At 37.1% G+C, this 24,031-nt stretch overlaps 1 protein-coding gene across 3 annotated transcripts; it reads left to right on the forward strand.

The window, feature by feature from the left end:
* The first annotated feature begins 1,572 nt into the window (after positions 1-1,572).
* Positions 1,573-23,247, forward strand: cabp1a (calcium binding protein 1a). 3 transcript variants are annotated; one of them, XM_089119474.1, is made up of 7 exons: positions 1,573-2,493; positions 18,368-18,398; positions 18,500-18,694; positions 18,779-18,888; positions 19,034-19,108; positions 20,607-20,679; positions 22,231-23,247. In XM_089119474.1, exons 1-7 carry the CDS (start codon positions 1,813-1,815, stop codon positions 22,254-22,256), a joined length of 1,191 nt encoding a protein of 396 aa, XP_088975600.1. In that variant the 5' UTR covers positions 1,573-1,812; the 3' UTR covers positions 22,257-23,247. The 3 variants fall into 3 exon arrangements, with proteins under 3 accessions (XP_088975600.1, XP_088975601.1, XP_039519346.1); XM_089119475.1 differs by having other exon boundaries at positions 1,574-2,493; positions 18,551-18,694; XM_039663412.2 differs by lacking the exon at positions 1,573-2,493 and adding an exon at positions 17,563-18,268 and having other exon boundaries at positions 18,551-18,694.
* The last annotated feature ends 784 nt before the right edge of the window (positions 23,248-24,031 follow it).

The raw sequence follows: 24,031 nt of genomic DNA on the forward strand, positions 1-24,031 counted from the left end.
AGTGTTTTTGATCTCATGTTTTTACCTTTGTCATTATAAGCCACTCTAATTTTAAGTTGAAATGTGATTATCAATACTGAAAATAATCAAATATTAAATACATTTTGTGAAAAAACAGTTAGCTCAGAATTTGTACACTCTCAGAAAAAAAGGTACAAAAGCTGTCACTGGGGCTTTTCAAAAGGTAAACTTTTGTCCATTTCATGAGCTAATAAGTACATTTTAAGTGTTAATATGTACATTTCAGGTGCTAATATGTACATTTTAGGTGGTAATATGTCCATTTCATGAGCTAATATGTCCATTTTAGGTGCTAATATGTCCATTTCATGAGCTAATATGTACATTTTAGGCAATAATATGTACCACTAAGGTACCAATATGCAGCCTTTGGGTACAAAAGTGTACCTTTTGAAAAGGTACAGCCCCAGTGACAGCTTTTGTACCTTTTTTTCTGAGAGTTGCGCTTTATCTAATCAAAAAAATTGTGGCAACAGATTACAAGCAATTTTATTATTTCAATGTTACACATTAGAATTGAGTAATAATTAATCAAATTAATTCCTTAAAAGTTAACCATTTAAAATTAGTAAAACTTAAAAAAAAAATACATTTAAGTCACCATTATAGTGATCAGTGTTTGTTTTAGGTGTTTTAAAATTAAGGTTTTCTCCTTCAGTGATTCTGCTTGTTAACATCAGGTGTCTTCAATGTTGGCAAAATAAAAGAGTTCTCATCTTTGATAAAGGTATCTGTTATTCAGATATTTTTGTTTATTTTTTGGTGTAAACTTTACTCATTTTAAATGGTTAACTTTTAAGGAATAATTTGTTTAATGATTACTCAATTATAATGTGTTCAATTTAAATAATAATATTTCTTGTAATCTGTTGCCACAATTTTATTGAATAGAAAAGGCATTTTCAGTTGTACAGTGTCAGGACATAAATTATAAATGATTTTATTTACATTTCATCTGATCAACCTGTTACCTCAGAAGTTTACATAATTGAATAAGCTATTGAATACATGTTTGTTTTTGTTTTTAACATGCATTATAAACTTTATTTATATTTTGTCTATAACTTCAAAGTTTACCTTAGGGCCTTATTAAATATTAAATATTTTCCATAAACATGCAAACTATTATAGGCAATATATATTATCTTTAAACAAGTTACCTCCGAATATACATAATGCTTTGCTTCTATGAACCAGGTTAATATTTAATGTGTTTAGGAAAGTCTTTAATTATGTCCATAAGGGGTTGACATTGATTAACATAAATTAGTATTTAAATGAATCCATCCCACTCTCTTATGCATATGAAGTATCCTTAACAAAATATCACAAATGGAAAATGAGAGAGGGATCCTTTTTTCACAAGTTTTTGGTCCATACATTGCATGTTGTGTTGTGTCACCCACATGTGATATGATGCACACCATACGTTCCACGTGTCCTCTCTCTCTCTCTCTCTCTCTCTCTCTCTCTCTCTCTCTCTCTCTCTCTCTCTCTCTCTCTCTCTCTCTCTCTCTCTCTCTCTCTCTCTCTCTCTCTCTCTGAATCTTTTTTGGTTTATTTCCGAGCCCATCTCCCCTTACCTACGCGTCCTACCAGAATAGCTCTTATACGGAGCAATCAGGTGGCACCAACTCAGAGAGGAGATCTCGACAGCATCGTTTCAACATGCCATCGAGGAGGTGCCGATGTACTCTCAGCACTCAACGCTGGGCTATTCTATTCAAACGGTAATAATGAGTGACCTCAGAGTTCAGCCTTTACCTCCAAGGGCATTTTACTAAGCTGAGGATGAGTTTCACGCTCCCCAAAAGCGAATCGACGACCTCTTTACTGAGATCCTCCGCACCGGCCAGAAGCGCGGCTCAGCCTCACGATCATCCCGGAGCCCGGCGGACACACCATCAGCGATCCGCGGCGGCATCTGGAGCGGAGCCGGGGGACGGCGATGCGAGCTCGCGGAGACCCCTGTGTCACCCCTCACTGGTCGGTACCCGGAATAGCGCAGAGAAGAGCCACCCACAATACTCCCACTCCCATGGACACGCTCTTTCAACTGCTCACAGTCAGGAAGACCTGTCAGAGCTTCCAGGTGGAAGGGAACGAAGGACAGCCAGACGGCACCATCATCATCATCATAATCGTCATCATCATCACCATCACCACCACCGGTCCACCCGGGACGACCTGCCCCAAGAGCCCCGACCCAAACACTCTCACGCCGCTCGCATGCCCACCAGAACTCAGTCTTTTTCCGAGTCCAGGGACGAAACGGCTCTCTTTTTTGAGTCACCACGTCTGACTCGACCGGGGTCGTCAGCGAGCAGAGAGGCGTGTCCCCCCTCCACCGCCTCATCCTCGCCGGTGCCCGCATCCTCCAGCCGCTCCTCCCGGAGATCAGGGCGGTCCAGCGCAGCATCTTCTGAAGCGGATTTCAACCTGCGCCCATACCTCAGCTCAGTGTTTGGACAGGTAAGGCTGGAACACACACGGAGAATACGACTTTTGAAAGTGCTGTTATTTAAATATCTTTTGTAAGCAGTAAGGGCAATGACAAACTTTATGCTACTAGCATGTTATTAGTCAGTCATGGTGTGCTTAAACGTCGTATATGTAAAAAATGCTAGTTCATATGGTGGAATCTTAGCTAACATGGAACGTTCATTCACATTTTTTTTAATGTAATGTAAGATAAAACGTTCTTTAAATAGCCTAACATTTCTTATAACATTATTAATATTCATAACTTGGAATGTGTTTATGATGCTGTTTTTTCTGAGAACATTATCAGAACATTGTTTTAACCCACTTCTCATAATGTTGACAGAAAATATCATTAGAACAACATTCTTGAAATTTCCTTATGATATTATTATTTGCTGAATGTCAACATTAACCTTCCTGGAATGTTTAAATAGTTAAAAAGTGTAAGTTTTAAATTCACAATGGTGGACAGACAAAGCCATTGTGTGGAAAATAATGGATATCATCATATTCCATTTGATCAAATGAATCCAAAGAGGACACATTTAATGAAAATTGAAAATTTTAAGCATAATTTATCCATTTTGTTTTCGTCGTATAGTGTTGCAGCAGCATTTTCTTTTAAACAAAATTTAGAATGGCAGCCTACTGCACAAATACACTGCCCGGATAAAAAAAAAACAAAACAAAAATCACTGTTTGGATTTAAATCGGTTAATGGGAGTCTATAGTCTAAGATCGGATCATTATTGAAGTGATTATTATCTTTCTAGAATGTTATATCTTTGGCAATAGATCAAGATCTTGAGCAAAAAATGATGCGCCTTTTGATGGAAATAAATGTTGTGATGCTATCACCATCAAGAATACATTTATGGTCAAGATCTTTTATGGACATTGCAACTCTCAGAAAAAAAAGGTACAAAAGCTGTCACTGGGGCTGTACCTTTTCAAAAGGTACACTTTTGTACCTAAAGGGTGCATATTGGTACCTTAATGGTACATTTTAAGTGCTAATATGTACCATTAAGGTACCAATATGCACCCTTAGGTACAAAAGTGAACCTTTTGAAAAGGTACAGCCACAGTGACAGCTTTTGTACCCTTTTTTCGGATTCAGCACATCCAAAAGTCTTATAGTGAATTTAAGGTCTGTACTCTACATCAGTGGTTCTCAAAGTGGGTCAGGGGTCCGCGAGCTAAAACAAGGGGGTCCGCGAAATAATTTACAACCTAACGTTTTTTTCCATGCTATAAGTCATGTTTTCTTTATCATCTGAAAACATGCTGTTTATTCCTAAGTAACTTATATAAAGCATTTAACATAAAACAATACAAAGTAGACACTTAAAGTTTTCTATAGATAGATAATCTATGTCTGTGCGTCAAGTAGACCATTCACTGCTGTTGATTTTGCGGGACGTGCGCCAGAAAGGAGACAGAGAGACGGCATGAACCCGCATCCGGTTCTTTTCTGTATTTTTAAAAGGCATGACATTTTGTAGTCATTTATAATGTAGCCTATACACAAATAAAAAAATGGACACTTTACCGTTTCGGATGATGCACTCTTGTCTTATCTATGACCATAAATAAGAGTATTCCTGTTTCCACTGCTGAGGAAAAATTCCCATGTAATTGCGCGCCGGCGTCTCGCGTGCGCGCACAATAGTCAGTTCTAGCACTGCTACTGTAGATTTGACATTAGAAGTCTGATCATTATCAAAATAAAAGTGCATAGTGACAGGGCCGTACCCACAACTGAGGTTGCAAGGATGCACATCGCGATGATACTGACCTTCTCGTCTGAGGTGCTTCAGCAGACTAACAACGATAGCTCGTCAATGTCAAAATGTTTGAGTCGGAGTGAACTCAAAGTTCCCCGCACGACGTTTCAGTCAACGGTCATAAAGTGCGAGATAAGATGTAGGCCTTAATTAACATAAACTAAACAGCTGTTTTAGATAAAAGTTTTAAAAAACGACTGAAACAATCAGTTTGCAAAGTATTAATCAAGCTCAACTTTAACAAAGGAAAAAGCAGGTCAATAGAAACATACTGTGCCCATGAGATTAACATTATGGATTATATTTAACATATACTGCATGGTTTTTTTTAGCTAATTACAGTAGCTCAAATTAACAACGCACGCACCTATTAAACATAATGCCATTATCATTGTATTTATAGGCTTATGGGCTTTATTTGTGTGCAGAATAGGCCTAATTATTGAAACATTTCTCTTTTAAGGCCATTCCTGATTGGAATATGTGATTGTGTTTCGTGACATCTTGACAAAAAAAAAAAAATGTATGCCACTGACTGACATGCTTCTACTAAATCTATAGTTATCCGATTGTGGGGCCTTAAAACACCTTAAAATGCACATGTGTAGATCAAGAACATCAAAAATTCCTAAGTGAGGGATCATATGATTCCTAGCAAGATCACTTTCGTTACCTCAGTAGGCTATTTAGAAATTCCTGCATAGCCTACCCTGGGTGGAGACCATTCATTTTGTGCAAAAATATTTCATTTGCCGCTCACACATTAACTTTGTGCTCAATAACTGTTATAAATATGAGGGGGGTCCTTGGAATTTTTTTTCCCCTGAAAGGGGTCCCTGGCACCAAAATGTTTGAGAACCCCTGCTCTACATCATTCTTTCACAGTTTGAGCCTGATGAATCGTGACATTTTCATCCTGGAATATGCCAATGATGTGCCTTCCTTCATGGTTGTTTAAGAAATGAAGGTGCATGCTGCAACTTTAGCAACATTTCTGTACAGTTTTGCGGGCCGAAAAGTCCTTTGTCTATTGTCAATTAGTTACAACAAACTGATTTCTTTCCGTCACTGCGGTGAATCCACAAGACCAATTGAACCCGCTGATGTGTACAATCTTTCGAATTGCTTGTTTTTTGAATTCCTGTTGAAATCACTGGATTTAACCCAGAATAATTTGCAAGGTAAATGTGACCACATCTTTACAGTTAAAAGAGCCAATCACATTTATTTATTCAACAATATGAATTCGCATTTGCTGGACCATTCTGAAAAATACAATTTTGTTGACTGATTTGTTATGAGAAACACAATTCATTATTATTATTACTGATTTGAAATATGTAATTGAAACACAATTTGAACAAACAGTTACACAGATTTCATTCTTTTCCCATTCAAGTCTGAAAATAGCTGCCTGTGGGAATCACGAATTTGTCTGCCGAGACTAGTTTACCATTCAACTCTGATTATCGCACACAATATCTTGGCATATGATACCATATTATGAAACAGTATCTGTGTCTTGAGTACCAAATTACAAAAACGGATTTCACCAAGTGCAACATGTTCCTGGATCCTCATTTGCTGATCCTCGAACAACATTACAATCAACCAATCAGATTTGAAGGATAAGTTTAGGCTTACAACCAGGATAAGTGCTTCTACATCACCATTATTCATTTCTAATTTTAGGGAGAGGTTTAGGGGTAGTTATATGGATAACATTTTTCTACAGGCATGTTGTTCCAGGATCAACAAAACATGTTAACCCAGGAAGATGCTTTTAATTAAGGAACATATAATGAGCGATTTAATTTCACAATGTATCTCAGTGTTTCCTACTTGATGAAACGCTTTCTGACAGCAAACATCTGTTAGTTGCCACTGATGAAATGGCTGTCTAGAACGTCGTGGAAGCTTCTCTTCAGTATACACAAATCACAAAAGTTTGCTTTGAAAATCAATTGCATTAATAATAAAAGAGTCTTTGCCGGAAGGATGAGCTCCGGGTGCTCCTTTGTTGCTTTAGACACCCGAAAGGCTGAATGGATAAATACAACGTCCGTCTGTGAAATGCAAATCTTTTTTAGGCATATCCGAAAGAGATCCTGTGTATAAATGATTAAACGCTGTTCTGATGGCACCGACACAATGACTTTGATGCGGTCATAAAACATCACACACAAACACACACGCATTCATTTGCAGCTACACTAACGTGGGTCGTCCTATTATTGTTATCCAGAAAGCTATTAAAACCACATTGCTACATTTCAGACTCCTTTTTGAGGGTGGAAACAAACTGGATGGTTAGTGATAAAACACAGACAAGATCAGACCGAATAATAATATCCGGCTCCAAGGTCAGAGCTATTCTCAATGTAGGCTACAAATAGTAAAAAAAAAACACCACTTGTTAGATTATAGGGTCAAATTAACTGCCGGCTAGTCAGAAAACATCGAAAAATGAGACCAATTATGAATTTCGGCATCGAGGTCAGAGCTTTTCTCACTGTAACCCTCCATCTGTCATTGTTTATATTGCGATGGTTCATCTACATTTGCCTCAGTCCCTTTTTACTTCTAAGCCCTTAACCACTGTTATCTATTACCTAATTTGATAACAGTTCATATAAAATCACCATTATGCATCATGTTGGTCTATTTCATTGGCATTCATGAAGGAATCTCACAGCACTGAGAGAAACCTTCTGTTTGCAAGTATGTTGTTTAGGCTGTCAGCCTCAGACGCTGCATGATTCAGTGAGGCTGGTTTACAGTCTCTCGCTGTGTGTTTGTGAGTAAACACAATTTACCAGAAATGCAGTGTAACAGGCTTCAGATAACATGGATGACACACTCCCTATTGGCCTGTCTGAATTCCCAACTCTTGCCTTATAACGGGTGTTGAAATAAGACTGACGAAATTGTCCTTTGAGGACGATGCGACTCTTTCCCTCCGTGAATCTCGTAAATGTTATACCAGATATGGTCTCCCCTTCTCTTTATCGCTATTCTTAGTCTCAGAACACTTTGTGCGTGTGTGTCATCCCCCTGATATGTTTTTGTGTCTGTTGTCAAACACTCGTCAAAAGCAAAATAACATTTCTGTCATTGTTACGGCGGACAGTCGTAGGCGAGGAGGATCTTGATGCAGCCGTATACTTTTAGTTAGCAATAGGTTATTAATAGAATTAATAGAATTAATAAGAAACTAAAAAAAAAGAACAATCAACAATGTGGGTGGAAATCTGACTCACTGACTCATTCTGTTACGAATATCATTTGCACACATTTAACAGTTTCCTTAAAACCAAACTGAACAAAATATGATTAGTTATTTTAATCTATTAATGTTTATGTTTAACAGGGAAAAAACAACATTTTTTCAACAAGTTCCCCCTGAAAACCACTTTAAAGTAGTAGTCTTTTTCCAAGTCTTGCCTTATCTTTATCCTGTTACAATAATGTTTTATAAATAGAATAAGTATTAGGAACTGCTTTTGCTGTTGAATTTTTTGCATATTTTTGTTTGTGTACAGGTATACTTAAGGATACTGTGTGATTGCATTGCACTGTTTGAGTACATGTTGAGCTTGTGACTGTGTCTCCTGATAGGATGAGAGGTGACAGTTAAAAGTAGGTTGCACATTCACAGAGAGCTTGAAAAGGGGACGGAGGGATAGATAAAACTAACATATTAGAGGAGAAGCGGCAGAGAAGGGCTTTGGCCCCTGAGTCTGTTTCCCAAGATGAATCATCTCGTGGAGAAAAACGAGGGGAAAATAGAGATGGATGAAGGATGACAGATAAAAAGATGTGCATATGTGCGTATTTGTGTGAGGGAGAGAGAGAGAGAGAGATTCTTAAGGAACAAAATGAGAGCCAGAAAATAACATTTATCTGTGTGTCACAGATAACCGAGCAACATAAACAGAGGCACCATTATTGGCCTCTGTATCCACTCAAAAAGCTTTGATGTCATAATCATGGCTTGTATATAAAAGCATGGCTATGACATTTCTCAAAGGTTTTTGAATAGTTTTAAGCTCAGAATAAAAGACAAGGACAGCAACTACAACCTGCATTAAAGGTGCAATGTGTAAAAATTTTTGAGTATCTATTAACCCTTTTACGCATACGATCACACCGGTGTGATTAGAACGTTCAGTGCATCACGTCATCAACTGCTAAATTCAAACTTGCTCTCGCGCGTTGGCTGGCGCTGAGCCAGAGACGGACGCACTCAGTGCTGTCATGTCACAACTATTGAGTGTTTTCAACCACATAATGCTTATTTTAGGTTTCAGACATTTAAATACTAGGATCAGTTAAACGCGTTATTAACGCCGTTAGCGCAAACCCATTTTAATCGCGTAAATTTTTTATCGCGCGATTAACTGTCTTTTTGGCCTAGCAAACTTTGTAGTTTTCTTTCACATGCTTTTGCAACAGGACGCGACATGCACGCTGCACTATGAAACCCATTCATTTCAATGGCTTGCACCACGCGAGGACGTTTTGTTGCTTCGTTGACCAAAGCGCAAGCGGAGCTAGCTTGAACGTAAACAAAACAACAGGCACGCCGCACACACACGTTTGGGCTTGCGAGCCGGCCAAATAATTTTGAGTGCAAGATGCCAAAATGGATGCCAATAAGATTCTGAATGGAAAATGTACTTTTAAAAAGTTGCCAAATGGTTCCATGGTTGCCAAATCACTCTGGACAAGACCAAATTGATCTGTGTGTTTTGTCGTTGTGAACGGAGCTATCATCACCGCAGCACGTCCAGTCTGAAATACTGCTTGATGATGGCCAAGCACACACACACACACACACACACAGCTGATGTGAATTCTCCGCCCCCTCAATATCAGGACCTCGTCAGTATTTCTTTCACATTTTAATTGATGGACAGTGTTACATTGTGTGAGAGATTATTTGCTCCAAGTGAGAATTTGAACGCAGTGTGCCAATGTTGTTTTCAATAAAAAACATTTGCACAAAGCAAGTCAATCCACTTTTTCATGTTGATAAGAGCATTAAAATAACGGGACGAAAAGAAATCAAAAGACATTTAGAATAGATAAAAATGTGTGATTAATTGCGATTAATCGCGAGTTAACTATGACATTACTGCGATTAATCGCGATTAAATGTTTTAATCGTTTTACAGCACTATTAAATATACATAAGTACTAGCAAAACAATGATTTTGAGTTTGTAAAATACACACTGATGTCTATGGAGGCGGCAATAATAATCCTTTCATTATAATAAGACGACACGTTTTATTCATATCAGATACACATTGTGTAAGTAGCTTAACATTTGATCCTATTCTTCTCCCAGTTCACCAGTCACTTACTTTCATGTATTTTGTGAGAAGTGGAGGAATTGATGTTGTAAATCCAACAGATCCGATTGTCTGCACTGTAAAACAAACTAAAATGGCGCCGCCCATTGTGCATACAGCGCAACTAACGCAATCGTCATAAAGATGTATAAACAACAAAACCCATCACTTGCACATATCTGACAATCAGAATATCAGTGTTTCATGATATAGTTAATACATTTGTGAATAATTTTAATAAAAAAGGACAACGACATTAAAGCAGATCATCATTCATTCAGCGCTGTGTTGTGGTTGTGCTGTGTCATGTGACAAGCAATGACGCGTCACCATGGAAACATTAAAGCTTATATTAACATTATATATTAACATTATATCTACATAACCACCCTTCTATGAAGGTCGATATATTGTGACATCATGTTTCTACCGTAGCCGATAAAGCGCGTTTCGTCACTACCGTGAAAGAGAAGCCGCAGAAAGCTAGAAGCTAGCCATAAACACTGTGAGTAGTGACTTTTCCCTTGTCAAAGGTGTAAAATATGTAGGATTGTTTCATAACTTAGTTCTCCCTCACTGTGTTATGGCTTTGCTACAGTATGTGGGGATAACGTTAAATGTGCTGGTTACGTTTGTGAGACAGCTGATTAGTACCCTTGTCATTGACCGTAAAACAGTATGTTACAGGAATCACTAACCCGTCGACAAGTCAATATTGGAAACATATTTTCTGCTGTCTCAGACAACGAAATGTTTGTCCCGTTTTAGCCACCGTAGCTTCTTCGAAAGGGAGGGGTGAGCAGTGGGCTGAGCCCTTAGTGCAACTCGCAACCGAACCACTAGATGTCGCTAAAAATCACACACTGCACCTTTAATACAATGTGTGTACTAAGATGCTGTACCATAAAGATATACAATGGTACTGAATGGTACTGAACCATATTCATGTATTTAGTATACTCTACTGAAGAACTCATAAGAGCAGGTTCACTTAAAGCAAGGATAAGTGTGGTTTGTGCCAAGTTTGCAGAACATTTTGAATGGTTACTTTAAAGCTTACTTATCGATTTTATATATATATATATATATATATATATATATATATATAGCATAAACATGACGTGATCAGGATTAAACAGAACAGGTGTGTGGGACTAATTAACCAACAAGGAAACTAGGAAACAAACAGGAACAGATCGAAGGGTGAAAATGAAACCAACTGACCATATTCGTTAATGTATTATATATCGATATATCGAATATATATAATCAACATAGTCTATTTTGTACAATTACGCTAAAATGTACAGGTTCAATTTACAGCACCTTCTAAAATTGAATAAAAAACATAAACAAGCACAAAAACACCAAATCACATTATTTATTCATCATTTTATAGATGTAGAGGTAAAAAATCGGATTGAATTTTTTGCGCGAAAGGTATCGCCATCTGGCTCCGACCAAAGTTATTTGAACACACGTGACTTTGTTCACATGTGAAGTGGCCTATCTAATGTGTTGTTTGGATAATTACGTAATTTTATAATTCATAAAATATTATAAAAAAAGAATAACATTTTCACAATGCATATGCTATTTGTATCGTCGTATCCTAATGATAATTTAGTTATCGTATAATCAGAAATAAAACGGCTGAAAATGAATTTTGCTTATCGGCAGTTGCAAGTTTGAGTTCTGCTTTGAGGTCTTTTCATTGGACCAAATCTCCTAGTGGTTTCCTCTTCATCCTCCTATAATAAAGGCAAATATAAGGTAACATTTTATTTTGATGGTCTCCTTTGGAGATTCTGTTGACTAAGTAAGACTGGAAAAACTGGAAGAAGTGGAAGAGAGGGCTACTCCCTGAGAAAACAAAGGACATTACTATTTGAACTCATTCTTGTGCACCGTTCAAAACGCAAGTCTCATCTCAGAATCATTCTAATCTCTCTTTCCCTCTACCCACTCGTGTCGAGATCACCTGAAATTCATCCAAAATATATATGGTTTTAATATGAACAATTATCACATAGTTTTTATATATGTTTGCTATCATTTTAAATCTATCAGTGCGACTGGTACAAATGTCTCATTCCCAAAGAAGTAAACCAACAGGTAATAAGGGTCTTGAGAGTTCAGAAATATCTTGCACACAGAAGGGTGTGACTTTCAGGCAAATGGTCATCTGCTCTCAAAAAGTGTAACCTCTGAAGACAAATTTCCATTGTTAGCCCATGTTTATGTGAAAGACATTTCTGTCTGTAAAGAAATGCAACAAAAGGATCAGGGCACTTCTGTATCTTAGATCAGCCTGTGAATGTTGAGAGCCGCCGGGACTCTCGGCTTCATGTATTTCCAAATGTTGGGTTCGCATCTCTTCTCTTTATTCCAGAGCATTTGATGTTATTGTATTGATTATATTTGAATTATGAAATTGGCATGATACATTTACCTGCCATAATGCATTTTTACATTTGATTATTAATATCATTAAAACCTTTTTCATTTTGGAGTGAGATGAAATAACGAGACAATACATATGAGAAAATGTATTGCATTTAATCAAATTACTTTGCCATGTGGAAAGACAGTAACACACAGAGACCTTCCCCACTGATCGGATGCTTCCTTTGCTGGGCCTTACAACTATAAGTAACTTTGCAACTACATATCACCTAAGTAGAGACTGTCTGCTTAACCTCTTAATGTCTGCTAACACTTTATTTTGATGCTCCTCCAACAGGCCTGTTACTGACTCTAGTTTGCAACATGTCAACTTGTTCTAACCGTTACAGTAATTCTCTAATACTTTAATTAGAGTTAGTTTTCATATTTGTGTGAAGTTACTTATTGTCAACAGAATGTCCAACACGACATCATGACTTTTGCGTAAACATACATGCCACTTTCAAGTCAAGTGGTGTGTTATCTATACACATTTTGAGCTATCCGCGTGTCTACGCCATTAAATGTCTGAGTGATTCCGCGTGTATGTACACACCGTTAAATGTCCGAACGAAACGATGCAAAATGTAGACGTACATCTGGGGAGCGATATTTTTTTTCCTAGGATGGTAGGGGAAGACTCATAAATGGTATTAACCCTAGTGACGGGGACGGGACGGGGTTGGGGTTGGTCCTTTTTTTTACACGTACATACAGTAATGTAACGTTAAGTCAACGCCGTTCATAAACACGCTGAAAAACAATTATGTGTGTTGATAGCACGCCAAAAATGGAAATACGAATTGGCGTGTCATACATATGCCATTTCATGAGATCAGTCTGGAATGTCTGAGGTTTGTTTTTTGACCAAAACAAAGTGTATCTGCTTCTTTGAAGTGTGTGTGTGTGTGTGTGTGTGTGTGTGTGTGTGGTATCTTTTTAGCTGTCTGTATAAATGATTGTTTAGATTAGAGACCAGGCCTCCAGCTGTGAGAATGCCAATATGCATGTCTGAATGAAACCCACTCTCCTCCCATTCTTTAAACACACACACAGTTTCTCATTTACACCCTCCTCTCTCCCATTTGCAGAGCTTCTTTGGCTCAGTAATATTATTTTATTTTATTATAATTAATTTATCCTAAACCACCGCCTCTCGTCTGCGCCAATGACTAATGAAACACCTCATACTGCCCTGATTCCCAATGTTTACTGAGAGCCCTTCATAACCCCATTTAATGACATCCAAAGAAAAAAAAAAACATAGTATACAAAAAGATTAAAAAGTAAAAATGAGTGGTATGTTATGTTCTGTTTCATGATGTTTTCTCCCAATTTGTTTGAATCCAAGCACATCTTGTGCCCAATTTTTCCGTTGTTGTTTCACTGAGTGACCTATTTTTAGCTTTAATCATCAGTAAAGACCACCATATTTTTGTACTATCAGGGCATACAGTCTTTGTTCAGGCTTTCAGGGCAAATCTTTGAACAATCTTAGAGCCTCTATGAATGCTGATTGCGGAATCCTCATTCTGCGCGTCAAACAAAAGACGGGAGTGAATTTACATTTTGAAAGGTGTCCCAGTTATTTTCATTTGCATACGCCTTGGTTCTCATCCGTTTCCAGATAATGGTGATTAGTGGTGCGTGCACTACAGTTTACACATTAATGATAAAAACCAGGCGGCTTGTGATTTCTTACTTACGATTTTCATCTGACTGATGATAAAACAAAGAAATGGGACATGAATCTAATGGACATTTGAAGGTGGATTTGTGATTTGGGCCAGTAAGCAACCAACCAGAACACCCAGCAACCACATAGTGAATAAAACTACCATAGCATCATGATATTGTCAGGTTCATGTTAGTTTCTGTTAACTCTTATTTTGACATTTGTTCCTGTTTCCCCACTCTGTCATAGTTCGTAACAATCAGGAGATCCCAGGAGAAGCGTAGGAGAAAAAAAGCAAAACCATAATTCATAAACGAGGACTGACAAGACTGTATTGAACAGGGAGTATATATTCACGTGGCAAAGAACCCTGAAAGAAGAATTGACCGAAACATGAGAGGAAACCAAAACTAAACAGAGCAGGGAAACAGGAAAAAACAGAAACAAGGCAAAATGTCAAAATAAGAGTTAACCGAACCGAACATAAACCTGGCAGAAAGCAAGATCTGAGTGGGAAGACACAATTTTTTTCTTAAGAGATTGCAATAACCTCAATATATATATAAGTTTGAAAAAGTAATAATATTAAATATAAATAAATAAGCATTAATAATCGGTAACTCTTTAAAACTAGCTACTAACCATAAAAAATACTTCCGAAGCAATTATTAATCTTAGTTAGTGTTGATTTTATTTATTACGTAATGCATTATTAAAATCTAAAGCCTAAATCTGTACTGCCGCTACACGGCGTGGGTCAAAACTACAGTAAAAACCGAAGTAGCCCATCTACTTTGAGCTGAAATAGCAAAACTATTGAGCAAAGGGGCAATAGAGCCTTTATCTCAAGCATGGTGACGTTTTTATGTGGGCAGAGCTTAGGTGGTGGCAGAACGATCCTTTTGGCCGCTTCACTAACGCTAGTTAGCAAGTTTTATTAGCTTGTTTCTTTAACAATGACTGGAGAAAATGCGATTTTATCTTAATGTGCAAGGTCACTCACTGTCCAGGACCACGATTGTTATTTGCAAAAGTTAATTTTAACAGACAGAACCAGATTGGATGACCCATACACTCACCACATCTTGTCAGTGGTGGCCTATATAAAGCGCAGGTAGACCTGTCTGCGTCTCAAGAAAACGCTCACTGTCTGATGTTTTTCTCCAAGAGCAGGGATGCGCTGGCCCACGTCTAGCCCCGCTGGCCACTCTATGGAAGACATGAAACAACATCTATCATTCAAGACAGTGTTTCTTATGGCTCTTGCTTCACTGAAGCGCATAGGGGATTTACAAGCGCTCTCAGTAAGCGTGACATATATGGAATTTGGGCCAAATGACTCAAAAGTCATACTCAAACCAAGACATGGATACATGCCTAAATCCTTCAACACACGGTTCAGGGCTCAGGTTATTTCCCTGCGGCCGCAAGCCAGGACGCGAGCCAGCTTTGCCCAGTCAATAAAAAACTATCGCGCAATGACGGTGTTTCCATTAACCAATGTTATGCGACTAAAACGTCTTTTTTTCATCTCGCGATAAGTCATTCCAAAAATCATGGCAACAGATGTTGGTAGGTTTATATAATGCAGCCACCGCACTAGACATTATTATTATTAATGGACGGAGATGTGGTGTGTTATTCAAGCATTAATAGCAGGGAAAGACACAGAGTTCCTGGGTGTTTCTCCCTCATTTGATGTCTTGATTGTGGCATACATTTGAGGTTTAGCCTAGTAGGCTATTCCTGTAATTATTGTTTCTTTTATGAATTTAATAAATAACTCTGTCTTGTATTATGTCCAAACAGTCAGTGTACTTTTGTGTCCATTTGTTTTCCTTTATAGCCCGTAGGCCTAATGCAAAACAAAAATAGAACGGTAGTTGTATTTTTAAAACGCAAAGTTGAACACCAACATTTTTATTTGAACTGTACACCAAATGCTGCGCAAAAAAAAATAATAATAAAAAATTGCCACCTCTTCCTCATCCCAGTTAGACGCCATAGTCAGAGCTAGAACTAGTTCTAGTAGCTGAGAAAGGCTGAAGCTACCTTCCACCACATCTACCTCATGTGACGTCATCGCCGAATTGTGTAAAAAATTACCATTACTAACCAAAAACTACCATTTTAGAGACATTTCTAACTTTATATCTACGTTTACGTTTATATATGAATGCTACGTTTATACGTTTTTTACTGTAGCATTTTTACTGTAGTGTCTTGTAAGATATTACGCAGTCCTCGTTCCCTCTTCTAGAGAGAAGCGAGGTTACATTAGTAACTGAGTACGTTTTATTTACAATTTTGTGGGGGGGTTGTTTTTTGCATTTTTGTGTTACTATTTCATGGATTTGTTAAATTTTAATAAGGTTAATAAATTATAATAAACATATTGTTCTTAATGTTAGGGGACATTTTTGGAAAATGTTACCAATAAAATATTTAGCACACTCAACAGACATTAATAAACATCTGAGGCTAGCTAGATTCCAGAAAAACCTCAATTTAGTCCATTACTTAAATACTAAAATAAAATGTACAAAAACTGAAGTTGTGAATACAGTGCATTTTCCAAACTATTTCATTCTTTCAACTTAAAAAAATGCATTGTTTATAATTTAATGCGTTACTTGCAGTTTCTTTTTAATTAATTGTGAAATATACTAGCAATTGGAGTAAATTTGCAAAATTGTTTCCATACCATGTATTTCGCCCAGTGTAGATATGTACATTTCATGTTGCACATTGATACTTTTATTATCTTTTTCCACAATCCTCTAATCTATAAGCTGTTTTTGATAAAACTAATTTTGACTTCACAAACTATATGCCTCATAGACAGTCAGACTGAACACATTAACCGAATTTGTTTCCCAGTGCTATTAAACCAGATAATGTCTTTTATGTCTTTTCTATGTCTTTGTTGTTTTTTATTGTCTCTCTCTGTATCTATCTCAATCTCACCTTCCCTTCCTCTCTGTTTATAGTCACCGTGAGAGTGTATAGATCTGAAGAGCCAGTCTACACAATGTGTTCAGTAAACTGTTATGATGAATGAATGGAAAACGTTGGCTGGATTGCTTATTTTCATTAATGGGAATGCTTTCTTTCTCTATCCGTCTCTCTCGCACATACAAATTCACACATAGACAGACAGTCCTTTCTCTGTGACATTCACAACACATGTGATGTGGCAGTGTATAAATAACAAAAGTGATGTTTTGTGAGTGCATGTGTTTGTATTATGTATAAGATTGAATGTTGAAATGCATATACAGACCTGACTTGCTGTTCTTAATTGATGGTCTTGTTGACTATGACCATTAATGTTGACTACTTGATTCATATGAAAACAGCAATGCAGAGAAAGTGAAGAACAATGCTAACATATAGATGTTAACATATTTGTTGTGATTTGTGCATTTATATAAACATCACATCGTGAACTATTCTCTGGTGTCATTCAATAGTATCTTTCATTTTTATAGAGCATGTTCAAGAGCCTGGAAAAAAGTGTTGTAACAAAGATAGACGATTTTTGGGGCAATAATCTTATAGTTTAATTTTTGAGCTATATACAAAGAAATGGCGTTCTGGGATGTGGAATCAAACAGAGACATATAGTATCTGAAAATAAATGACCAGAAGACCAGTTGTAAGTTCCGTTTGAACTTTTGAAGCAATTTGCCATTATTAACAATAATGTATTGTTACATTATTAATAACAGGAAAGGTTGTGGGCTCTAACTCCACAAACTGAATGAGGTCAATTGGAGATAGAGGGTCCCAGGTCACTCGTGACCCAAAAATATGCATCTGCCAAATGAATGAATGATTTAGAAACAACAAATACCCGAACACACACATAGACCTACTGCAGTGTCATGCACGTTGTGATTGATACGTTACTGTAAATATGGACTTGCTTATGTGTGTCTTTGCCTTGGAACGTTTGATATTAATAACATAAGCAACTTAGATTTTCTTATTCTGCATGCTGTTGCATAGGCGTATGTATTTATGTCACATGAATTGCTTCTATGTTTTGGTTTACAATATAGGTCGCATGATTTTACATGTGTGTGCGTGCGTGAATGTCATGGTCTTACGTCAGTAAAGACAGCATGTTTATACTCCTCTCTTCCCCCATGGTGAATGCTGCAGCTTCTGTTCTCCATCTTTCTCCTTCTCTTTCCTTCATCGCCTTTAAAGGTTGTCACTGTTAGATGAGGACAGAAGCGGCTCACTTGTCGGGATTTGTTCACTTAGCTGTGACGCTGGAGAAATGCCATTGCCACGTGACCAGGACCACCTCACCTTTTTGTAACGCACTATAAACACTATAAAACGAGTCTTAATACACCTTGGGTGTCTTTGAACGAGTAGAAGCAACAATGGCTGCTCTGGGTGGTTTGGATGCATCACTGGTTAAAGGTTTTCTGCTAATGAAGCCATCTCCAGAAAAACTTTATTTCATGGATGACCTGAATTTTATTGTGAGGGACAGAGTTTGGATTTTTGAATGTTTTGTCTTTAAAATCTAACCTTTGATTATGTTGTTTTGACTTTTTTCCCTTCATCTTTTGTTGTTACAGAATCGAGAGTTGAGACCAGAGGAGATTGATGGTAAGTTAGATGATTCAAATGTGCTTGAAAACTTATTTTAGCAACTTTACCTTTTTCAAACCGGTATAAACTACAACTAGAACATTTTATTGTTTTATTAGCTTGTGTGTTAACGTGCCATTCGTGTGTTTGGTATGTCTTGACGATTGAAGAGTTGCGAGAAGCGTTTAAGGAGTTTGATAAGGATAAAGATGGATTCATCGGCTGTAAAGACCTGGGGAACTGCATGAGAACTATGGGATACATGCCCACAGAGATGGAACTAATAGAACTGAGCCAGCAGATCAACATGAACTGTAAGCTTCTGGTTGCGCACAGCCATAATCCTATTAGCTGCGTCTTTTCACTACAAAATATTGACATCAGTCTGTTTTTCTTAGTAGGTGGCCATGTGGATTTCGAGGACTTTGTAGGGTTGATGGGACCTAAACTCCTTGCCGAGACAGCGGACATGATCGGCATAAAAGAGCTCAGAAATGCCTTCAAAGAAGTGAGTGGAGAGTTATATAATATAAATATAGTCTGTATAATATAAAGAATATAATATACAAATAAAACATTTAAGAAATATATATATATATATATATATATATATATATATATATATACAAATGTTTTATATGGATTGTTTTCAGTTTGACACAAATGGAGATGGTGAAATAAGCACAGGAGAGCTAAGGGAAGCTATGAGAAAGCTGCTGGGACAACAGGTTAGTGCTTTTGGTATAGGGAGGATTGTGAGAATGTGCTTAATGTGACCAAGAAATTAAATTATCCTTTTTTAATATATTATCTGTGCATAATATATATATATATATATATATATATATATATATATGTAAATTTCACAAATAAATCTTCTGATGAAAACCAGTGTTGTAGTCGAGACCAGCTCACTCGAGTCCGAGTCGAGACCGAGACCATAGAGGGTTGAGTCCGAGTCGAGACCAAAGAGAGTCGAGTCCGAGACCAAAGACAGTCGAGTCTGAGTCGAGACCAGAGATGTTGGATAACCTAAGGTTGGGTCTCAAACCAGACTTAAAGGGATACTCCACTTTTTTTGGAAATAGGCTCATTTTACCACTCCCCCAGAGTTAAAAGTTGGGTTTTACTGTTTTCGAATGTGTTCAGCCAATTTCTTTTAGAAGAATATCAGTAACCAGACAGTTTCTGGTCTCATTGACTTCTATAGTATTTTTTTTTTCCTACTATGGAAGTCAATGAGACCAGAAACTGTCTGGTTACTGATATTCTTCTAAATATCAGAAAATATAGGCTGAATGGATTTGAAAACGGTAAGACCCAACTGTTTAACTCTGGGGGAGTGGTAAAATGAGCCTATTTCCAAAAAAAAGTGGAGTATCCCTTTAAAGATATTCAAGAATATGTAAAATATTTGGTCGTAACAATAAAATTGGCACCATCAAACAGTAAACCAAATATATCATGGAATCATGTACACTGTGGTGTAAAGGTAATTTTATTATAATTATGACTTACAATTATTACAAACAGTAAGTGCTTTATCACATAACATTACTGCTCACAAATTCTGTGTGGCTCTTATATGGTCTCGAGAACACAACACTGGTGAAAACAGCTTAAACCCCGCCCCTTGCTTACAATGGACTGCTTGCATTTAGATCCGCCTCTATCCCAATCCAATCAACAACCGATGGATAGAACCAAGAGCCCAACATACTTTATTTTTTCAATGTAAGGTTGTACGTCGCAATTCAGAAGAAAAGATCTGTCTCTGTTAAAAGTTCTGCTGTTATCTGATCTGCAATTAGGTTTCTCTCCCTCATGTTTTCTTGGTTGCACTTTATTTTACAGTACTGCACTTTCAATGTACTTACAGTGTTTACCAAGAAAATACTGAGTAATATAAGGTAACTACATGGGTTAAGATTAGGTTTATGGGGTAGAAGACTCAGGGTTAGACCTAGTTATTATAATTATTAAAATATAGTATGTAGGGGAAATATGACTGTAAATTAAAGTGCTACTTTTTCTAAAACCTGAAATATGAAGATTTACCAATTTTGAAAAATTTGCACACCGTTTAATTTCCATAAAATGACACTCCATTGTGACCACATTTTGATTAGATTTGTGTGAGGGGAAAATACCAGAATCGTTCAGTCAAATTTCTGAACAGTTCCTGTCACCTGATTTTTACCAATCTATTCTTGTTGTTTTTGTTAGGTTGGCCATCGAGACCTAGAGGACATACTGAGAGACATTGACTTGAATGGAGACGGCCGAGTAGACTTTGAAGGTAAGAGTCTCAGTAGCACTATAGCAGGGCCGTAACCGCACCAGACATTGAGAGAAACCCCAATAATTCGAAACGGTCAAAGTGTCTCCCCCAATATTTGCTATTCTTGATTCTGCTCTTCCTCTCTTCATTACGCTCCACTCTGTTTGTTGTTTGGATGACAAAAAAAATTAAAAGTAAACATTTTAGGCTGCTCTGCCTCAGCGTTTCCCCATTCCAATGCGGAACTTTTACATTGTTTTTCAATGTAAACACACACTAGACGGATGTGTATAACTGTTGCACTCGCATCTTTTGCAGCGCCTCGCTCACGTTCTGTGTAAACAAGCCCTAAAAGCGTTCAAAGGCTAAAATGACTGAGATGGCCAATCAAGGCAAAGAAGGCGGGCCTTACTGCTCACAGACAAGTGCGAATTCCAATGAGATGCTTAGATTTAACAGTGAAAAGGTGCGTGGAAAGATGAAAGTAGCTAATGGTCAAATGTTAAACGACTAACAGTAAAATCCAGTGGTGCAAGCTTCTTAAAAAAATTAATTCTCAGTTTTGGATTAAAAATATGCTATAATTTATATGATTCATGTCATCCATAAATGTAACGAGAAAAGAAACATTTTGCGTATTCAACATATTAGACATGAATAAGAGTCAATGTGTGCATATTTAAAAAATATATTATTTTTTCAAATAGTTTTAACTGATTACTTCACAACTACTATTAAACCATGAGCTTCTTTTACTGTTCTTGTTTCTTTGTCTTTATTCCCTTAAATTCCTTTTAATCCTTTAAGTATTTAATTCCTTTATAAGTCCCCCTGTTGTCAATAATTTTATTCCTTAAAACTCATCTTTGATAAAAAAAAATTACATTTTTTCCTGTTAAAAAAAATATTCAGTCTAACATGAAACATGAATATGCTAATTAGTCCAACCTCCACTCATTCATGCCAGCTCACAGATTCACTCGACCACCTTAGTGAGGTAAACAACAGTATCACTCTTTACAAAGTCGGACGTATAACGGTAATTAATGTGATTAGCCTTTTGCTTGACTATGCTATCAAACAGCTAATAATGTGTTGGTAATGTTACACAAGCTATGTTCCCGTTCGCCATCTCAGTCTGCCTTCTGAACGCCAGTGAAGAAAGGCATACAGTTTATCAAAACATCATACACCCGCTATATAGCTAAATCTACCCGATGTTTCTTATCAACAACAAATATAGGCTACCGGGATTCCCTGGAGTCTCTCGAGAATCCCCTAGTTCGCTGTTAATGATATGCTAAAGTCCGCCACGTTGACGTGATTGGCTACAAGGTAGTTTGTGACGTCAGAAGCACCAGTCTTTCTTTCACTGCAGTTAAGGAGAAAATACTCAGCAATGGTGTTGACATGAATTTGCTCATGGTTTGTCTTAAAGCAAACCACGTTGGTCCCCCCAATGTTCAAGACGGAGTTACGGCCTTGCTAATAAAAAGTAAAAGCAGACAACAGATGCACAGTGTTTTAAAGTTAAAGTCTCAGTATTTATTTTCTCTCTGTCTCTTTTAGAGTTTGTGCGAATGGTGTCCCGCTGAAAGGGCAGCGTTCATAGAGTGTCTCCAACAGAAGAAAGTGAGATGCTGCACTGCTTCCTGCTGGTCAAAGCAGACAGAGTATTAGACTACTGCAAGAAAGGCCCTGCTGAGCCGGCAGTGGTGTGTGGTATTAAAAAAAATGAAAACTGGAGTTTTTGGAGAGAGAAAAAAAATTCATACGCACACACACACACACACACAAAAGTATACAAGTATACTGTAGCCAAGTGTCTCTGCACTTTCAACCATGCAAGACCAAACAAAGTTTTTTTTACACGCACATTAGAGTACAATGCTTGATTATGGCAATATTACATTAAGTGTTGTCCCTGTTGTCCCATATATGTGTCTCCTTGTGATAAGCTAGTTGAAGAAAATTATGTCAGAATGTTTTCAGTCATACTCTGTGATGTCTAATTTGTTAGCAGTAACGTAATGGCGTAAATGCATTGACTTCCTGATAATATGTTATACGAGTCAAACTCATAACTCATAATTATTTGTCCTTGTCAAACTATTTGCCTGTTTCTGTTCTAAAATCACAGAGCATGACTTTAAAACAAATATATTCCACTGTGCAAGATGGAACCAAATTTTGTTGCTGGCCTCTATAGTTTTAAAGGTTTCATTTTAACATAGAACTACGTGATTTCTAAGTTTAGAAATGTTTGATTCACTATTTTAGTTATCATGACATACTTGTCAGGCAACTGATTTCAAGAGCACAGTTTGGCCTATTTGAATCAATGCAAACGTTCAATACCCGATCATGACATGCTTAAGAAACCGACAGTGAAGATTTATTTATTTGACTTGAGCCTCTTTATGTCTGTTTGCGTGAGCAGTGTGGAGGCATGTGTAGTCTTAACTGTTATCTGATCTGATTATTGCATGCCAAAAAGACCTTCATATGTAATATAGTGGTTTTAATACCTTGTAACAAAATAAGCAAATAAAACTGTCTATTAATAGTGTATATTTTTCATCACCACATTTGTGTATAAGCTTCATTACTCTGTTCGTTTTTACTAAACTAAAGGTTTGCCTTATACCTGCTCTAAAGAAATGCTACTTATATACTCAAGGAGCAACAATTTGGCTGCTGTCTGCTCTGCTGTTCTCCAAATCATTCAGCAAGGAGCATCACTTTTCCCAGCGGCTGGAACAGACTGTACGTGTTGTCATGGCAACGGGCCTTTTCCTCCGGACCAAAACGGGACAGAATTTATTTTTTCCTGCCTTTTCATTGTGAATGCAGCAGCTAGCGAGACGAGGGCTAAAAATAAGGCCACATGCCACCGTGTGGTAAAAGACACGCAACTGTCATCATGATGGTTACTGTGCATGCGTCTAAATGAAAAAAGTAGTCTATTTTTGCGTTTTAAATTAATGTAATTTATAAAGAAATATATTATTGTATTAATTCAATTATTGAATCAATCATTCGATTCTGCAAGGCAAATGTGAAACTTCCTTCATAGAAATGTGTTTTAATAAATATATCGTTTCAAAAACCAACTATTTTTGAACATATAATATTATTGTTTTACATATTAATCGCTGTTTTATGATTTTATTATACAATTAATTAATCTATAACATAAAATTATTATAAGTAATAAAATAAGGTAACGTTGCTTTCCTGTGGCTAATCCCGCCCACCTTTGGCTGCGTAGGTGCAATGTTACCAATGAACTTAAGCCAGCTAATTTATGCGAGGAAGTGTGTGAAAGTTGATACACTTGATTCGCTGGTTCTAGACACTTCCATCGATT

This window comes from Pimephales promelas, chromosome 14, assembly GCF_988280905.1.
Source record: "Pimephales promelas chromosome 14, fPimPro1.hap1.1, whole genome shotgun sequence".
Classification (NCBI taxonomy): domain Eukaryota; kingdom Metazoa; phylum Chordata; class Actinopteri; order Cypriniformes; family Leuciscidae; genus Pimephales; species Pimephales promelas.